Source organism: Andrographis paniculata, unplaced genomic scaffold (genome assembly GCF_009805555.1).
Source record: "Andrographis paniculata isolate CXL003 unplaced genomic scaffold, ASM980555v1 Contig58END, whole genome shotgun sequence".
Classification (NCBI taxonomy): domain Eukaryota; kingdom Viridiplantae; phylum Streptophyta; class Magnoliopsida; order Lamiales; family Acanthaceae; genus Andrographis; species Andrographis paniculata.
This window is the reverse complement of record NW_026137593.1, coordinates 2,506,015-2,512,403: the sequence shown is the minus strand read 5'-3', so window position 1 is coordinate 2,512,403 and position 6,389 is coordinate 2,506,015. Positions and strand designations below refer to the sequence as shown.

Below are 6,389 nucleotides of genomic sequence, written 5' to 3'. Positions count from 1 at the left end.
GTTTGTGATGCCACCTTTGGCAACTCAACTTTATATTTTGTGCTGCTAGCCGGAACTAAAATATCGGTACCTCGGTTGCAGACTACAATTGCAACTAACACTGCACCACCTGAGCAAAAATGTTGATGCTTGTTTTTCTGGAGTGTATAATAGAAATTATATTTCAAAATTATTAATATTTAATTTCATTATCCTTAACTAGGAGTATAAACAGATTTAAAAAAGAAGTACATTAAAAAAATTAACAAAATTCCACTATCTATTAATTCTGAGTATAATTGAAAGTTAAGAGTACATATAATGAATTTAAAAATTATTTAGAATTTATAAAAAATAAGAAACGAAACTATAAAACTATGAGAGCGTAGTGACATCTGATGTTATATATATATATATATTAGGATTAGAAAACATAATTACATACTTTTAATTCTACTTTTTGCAAATATTATCAGCATTGATTATGAATATAATAAAAATGACATGTTCGGAATTACGGGCATAAAGTCATATAAACATGGTATACTTGTGTGTACTTAATATAAATTTATTTGTTAAAAAAGTAAAAAAAATGACGAAAGAGATACGATGGAGTAGACTCCTATGATGTCTTTTGTATGTATAGATGGATTAAAAAATAATAGCAGAAAATTTGGGATGGAGAAGTATATATTATTATTATTATTATTATATTCTATGTAGATGACTATTGGAAGGAACTAAAACAATAGCCTGGAATATAATAACATTGTTGACTTTCAAATCATTCCCACAGCACAGCAATGGTCCATGAAGTTGCAATATTCCACTGTTGTATATATATCTATGTGACTTATGAGCTGTTCTCATTTGTCATTTTGTGAGTTCAATATGACATTATTTGAGCTGCTTTCCATTTGTTTATGACCGTAATATCAATTCAAATCTTTTCTTCATTCGTCCATGATAGTGAGATAGATACATTAAATATAGCTAAACCTCTTCTTTGTTCTAGAAGTATTGCTTGACTTTGTTGAGCATAATTGGATCATTTCATTTGTCCAAATATGATTAGAAATGATTAAAGTAGTTGCTCCAATGACTTCATTCACTTGACGAGGGACTGAGCATATTATTTGTTTGAATCAAGTCTATAAATAGATGATGAGTGAGTTAATTAGATGAGAAGATGAAAAAAGAAACAAGAAAAAACAAACTCATTATTCCAATTCCCAGCTGAATCAGCTTTCCCAAATCGATTCTTTCCCGTTTCCTTTCCCTTACAGTCTTACATTTGAAAATAAGAAAAACTCAAAAAAAATGATTGCTAAACTGGTTATGCTTTTGGCTGTTTCACTATCCCTTATTGGATGTGATGTTATGGTTGTTTCTGGCTTAGTTAGTTGTGATGCGAAAGAACGCGAAGCTCTTCTGGCGTTGAAACAAGGGCTTACAGATGATTATGGCGTGCTGTCAAGTTGGAGAGGTGAGGAGTGTTGCAGTGATTGGGATGGTGTTGAGTGTAGCAACACCACCGGCCGTGTTGTTGCTCTCAGAATTTTCGACATCAATAATGACGACGGCTTGCGAGGTGATATTAGTCCAGCTTTGCTTCAATTACATAACTTGACTTATCTCAATCTAACTGGCATCAATTTCGGAGGGAATCCAATCCCGAACTTCATTGCTTCCATGAAAATGTTGCAAAATCTTACTCTCTCTAGGTGTGGTTTGTTTGGGACAGTCCCTCCCAATCTTGGGAACCTCACAAACTTGGTCCAACTTGATCTATCCTATAACTCGTTGATTGTAGACAGTCTGGATTGGCTGTCTGAGCTCCCTTCTTTGTCCTATCTTGATTTGTCTGGAAACAATGTTAGTGATGCCAATTGGCCTCAGAGAACGCTGATGCTTCCTTCCTTGAAGCAGCTGCGATTGAGCAACTGTCAGCTTAGCGATGATGATCGAGCCTACTCTTTGAAAGAGTTTTCTTCTACCTCTCTTTCCACGGTTGATTTATCCTATAATTTTCTCACCTTGGCTACATTGAACTGGTTATCTAACATCCCTAGCCTTGTCAGCATCGATGTTTCCCGGAATCAATTAGACGGTGTGGTTCCAGCTGATTTCATAACAAATCTAACTTCTCTTGCCAAGCTTGATCTTTCTTATAACAAGTTAAAAGCTGTCGTTTTCGGAATAAATCCCACCACCAGCAATCTGGTTGCTCTTGATCTCTCTAGAAATGAGATACAACAGCCGCTTCCCGAGCTAGTTGACAACCTCCCTTGCAAAACATTAGAATATCTCTTGTTGGATTTTAATCAACTCAGCGGGTCCGTGCCCGACTTCGGCTCATGCCTTAGAATAAGAGAACTTAAACTCGGAAACAACAAACTAGAACGGCTTCCTACAAGTTTTGCGCGCCTTTTGCAGCTTGGACGTTTAGACATTTCGAATAATTCTCTAGAGGGCAATATCTCTACAACCACCTTCATGAATCTCAACAACCTAACTGGGATTGATTTGTCCTTCAATGAGGCACTATACATATCCCCCAATTGGAATCCACCTCCCAAAATGGAAGGATTACTTTTAAGATATGTCAAGATTGATCCAAAATTTCCCTCCTGGGTTCAGGGTTTGACCAATCTCCGGGGACTTGATCTCTCTTACAATGGCATCTCAGATGTACTGCCTAGTTGGCTATGGAGTTTTTCGACCAATTTTCAGATGTTATTCTTCTCCCACAATGAATTTCATGGAACCATTCCCAATCTCTCGGACAAAAGACTTCAAATTGTAGATTTTAGTTGGAACAAGTTTTCTGGTCCTCTACCTCAGTTCCACAATGATACTAATGTTTTGAAGCTCTCACATAATGAGCTCTCGGGGCCAATCGCATCTATATGCAACTTGCATACTTTGCGGTGGCTCGACCTCTCCTATAACCAATTCTCCGGGGAGGTTCCAAACTGTTGGGAAAACATGACCAGTAACTTAATAGTTCTCAACTTGGGAAACAACAACTTTTCTGGTGAAATTCCTCAATCACTCGGCTTTTTGCGCGGTCTGCAGACGTTGTATTTGAATGGCAATAGTCTCTCAGGGGAGTTACCTTGGACATTGAGAAACTGCACACTTGTGCAGCTAATTGATGTTGGAAATAATAAGCTAATGGGAAATATCCCGAAATGGATTGGCGAAAGCTACCGAGGTGTGAAGTATCTAATGCTTGGTCAGAATCAATTCTATGGCAGCATTCCTCAAGAAGTTTGCTATCTCACTCGGATACGAGTACTGGACTTGTCCAGAAACAATTTATCCGGACATGTCCCGACATGTGTTAGTAATTATTCTTCATTGGTTGAAATGAATGATGATTCTGCAGGTGACATTTTTCTCAATGGAATTCCAAATCCTGTCTTTAGTTTGGGTACAAATGAAGGTTACACAGACTATCCATATCTATTGAGTAGGTTGGGGGATCGAGGCTACAGCGACTATGCATATGTATCGGTTCAGTGGAAAACAAGTGAATCCAAGTACCAGAAAACTTTGTGGCTTCTTAAGCTCATCGATCTTTCGGACAATCAATTGAGTGGAAGCATTCCCCAACAAGTTTTTGAGCTGAAGGGATTAATTTCATTGAATTTGTCCAAGAATGCTTTGGAGGGACAGATACCACCCAATATTGGTGACATGGAGAAGCTTGAATCACTGAATCTGTCGAGAAACCAACTGTCAGGGGCAATACCTGAAAGCCTCGCCCGATTAAGCTTTCTACAGGTTCTTGATCTGTCGCACAACAACTTGTCCGGAAGAATTCCAAGTAGCACTCAACTTCAAAGTTTCAGTGAATCTGCCTACGCTGAAAATGCTCAACTCTGCGGAAGACCACTTGGGTTGTGCCCAAACTTGCCTACTTCTCAACTTGATGATGATGAAGAACGGACGAGCTCGTCAACGGTTAAAGACATGTTTGTATCAACGGCCATTGGTTTCGTATTCGGATTTTGTGGACTCGTGGCCTTTTTCATGCTCAAGAGGTCGTGGCGAATCGCGTATTTCAACTTCCTTGGTGTCCTTGGAGATTAAGACCAATATATAGCGCCACAGGCAACTAGATCAGTTGATGATGATGATGGTAAAACAACGTACTACTGCTCCTGTTAATCATAACATAACATTAATATGAGGAACATATATGCATGCTTTCTTACATTGAAATAACTTTCATGCTCTATCTATAATGATTCATCACTTATTTCTAAAATAACCCTTTTTTTTTTTTTTTTTCTTTCTTTAAACTTGGAATGCAAGTCACAGCAGTCAACAACGTTAGGAAAACCCTGTGGCTGTGTATTATATGTTCAACCAAGAAGGCCTCGGTGGTTTTGAGTTTGTACTGATGACCTTGCACTTACACGTACACATACACATACACATACAGTAGCCACGTATGCTAATTAATTCTTGATTTCACAAGCCAAGTCACTACTTTGTTGTGAATGCTTCGATCGAGCTGAGGATGTGCATTATTTATGATCCTCAATTTTGTGGTAAATAATTTTCTTTCTCCTTTTCCCATATATTCTTCTCTTTATATTTCCTTTTCTTATATGAATCTTTACATTGGTGTGGCAACTGACAGCAGATCAATAACACGGAAAACTACTGTTCGTACATAAAAACCTGCAATCACCTAGAAATTTTAGTACAAGTTGTGCATGTTTTAGCAAGTTTTATTTATTTATTCATTTATTTTTCATGATCGAGATGATAACTCTACGATCCTGCAGAATCTATTTGGCATCGAATTACCGAAGGATCCTTGGTTATATTAATCAGATCATTTTGTAAAAAAATATATATATAATGAGGTGGTATATTATGCCAAAATGGGAAATTAATTAAAAGAAAGATTTTGGGGACCATTTCATATATATTGCAAAAATTAAAGAGGGTGGTGAGTGAATTTGAGTGGGTTGAGTGTTCATTTAATTTCTTGTCCACAGCCATCACCATCAGAAGAGATTGACTGACTTGCTGATTATCTATGCATCTTCTATTCAACACCATCCCCGTGAAATATGAAAGCTTATAAATAACATTCTACTCGTCGTCTTTGTCTTTGAAGGTGTGAAAAAGGCTACCCACGTTGAAGACTAAGGAAAAAGACGATGACACAATCGGTTGTTTAAATTGAAAGTAATTGTTGCACCTATCAGAAATAATAACAATACGATTGAAAATTTTGATAAATCTAAATATGCTAAATATCAAATTATTAAAAAATAGTTAGAAATCGCATTTGTTAAATATTTATATTGTTTACTATCACTATTAGAAAAAAGGTTGATAATTGCGGAAATTTATCGCAAATTTTAATCCGTGACAATTAAAAGTCACGGAAAGTAATTTCGTGACAAATTTATGTCACAACTTTTTGCTTTGACTATTTCGTAAGTAATATTTGCAAAAAAAGCTACAAACAACCTTCAGTGACTATTTAAAGTAACCGCTTATGTAATGAAATTTTTTTTTTTGATTATTTTAAGTTGTGGCAAAAATAACCAAAATATTTTCAATATTTTAAATTATTACAGATATTTTCATAGTATAATTTTTGTGAATTTTTAAAATCAAATGTAAACAACTATAAATTTTTCTTATTAGTGTTCGCAGCTATTCAAAGTAATAAAAAAATAATAAAATCATCTTCTATATCTTTATGCAATATCGTTCGTAACTATTCAATTTTTCTTAAATAATTCATGATGATATATTAAATAAATATATATATTTTTAAAAGATAAATTTATAATTAATACTCCCTCCGTCTCACGTACTATGTCCACGTTGTCATTTCTGTCCGTGCCACGTACCATGTTACTTTCTGGAAAATGATTATACACTTTAATCTCATTTTAAACTTTTTAATTAATTTTTTTAAATTTTAATTAAACTAATTAGTTATCTTAATCTTCATTTATAATTATTTATATTATAGGATAATTATTTTCACTAATATATTCTTAATTATCTACTAATTACATCCCTCCTAAGATACCGTGTCTACAGTCACTACAAAAAAAATAGTATATTTGTAACGGAATTCCGTCACTAAAGATCACGTAGCTAACGTAATTCCATCATTAATTCCGTCTCTAATATCATTAGTAACGGAAAAAGTGAATTTAATGACAAAAAAATTTCGTTACAAAAATGATATTTTCTTGTAGTGAGTGTACCAGACACGGTATGTGGGACGGAGGGAGTAATATTTATATAGTTAAAATATAATAACAAACAAAAAGTAATACTTTTGAGTAGATAGCTAAGTTGGCATGATAGGTCGTGTAAGTTTTTGGTTAGTGTGGTACGAAGTAATTTCGAAAAAAATAATC

General features: G+C 35.0%; 1 protein-coding gene across 2 annotated transcripts; it reads left to right on the top strand.

The window, feature by feature from the left end:
- The first annotated feature begins 1,181 nt into the window (after nucleotides 1–1,181).
- On the top strand, nucleotides 1,182–5,205 carry LOC127257677 (receptor-like protein EIX2). Of its 2 annotated transcripts, XM_051284141.1 has the most exons (3): nucleotides 1,182–4,126; nucleotides 4,303–4,541; nucleotides 5,120–5,205. In XM_051284141.1, the coding sequence occupies exon 1, from the start codon at nucleotides 1,300–1,302 to the stop codon at nucleotides 4,075–4,077; it is 2,778 nt and encodes a 925-aa protein (XP_051140098.1). In that variant the 5' UTR covers nucleotides 1,182–1,299; the 3' UTR covers nucleotides 4,078–4,126; nucleotides 4,303–4,541; nucleotides 5,120–5,205. The 2 variants fall into 2 exon arrangements, with proteins under 2 accessions (XP_051140098.1, XP_051140097.1); XM_051284140.1 differs by having other exon boundaries at nucleotides 1,182–4,541.
- Nucleotides 5,206–6,389: the final 1,184 nt, after the last annotated feature.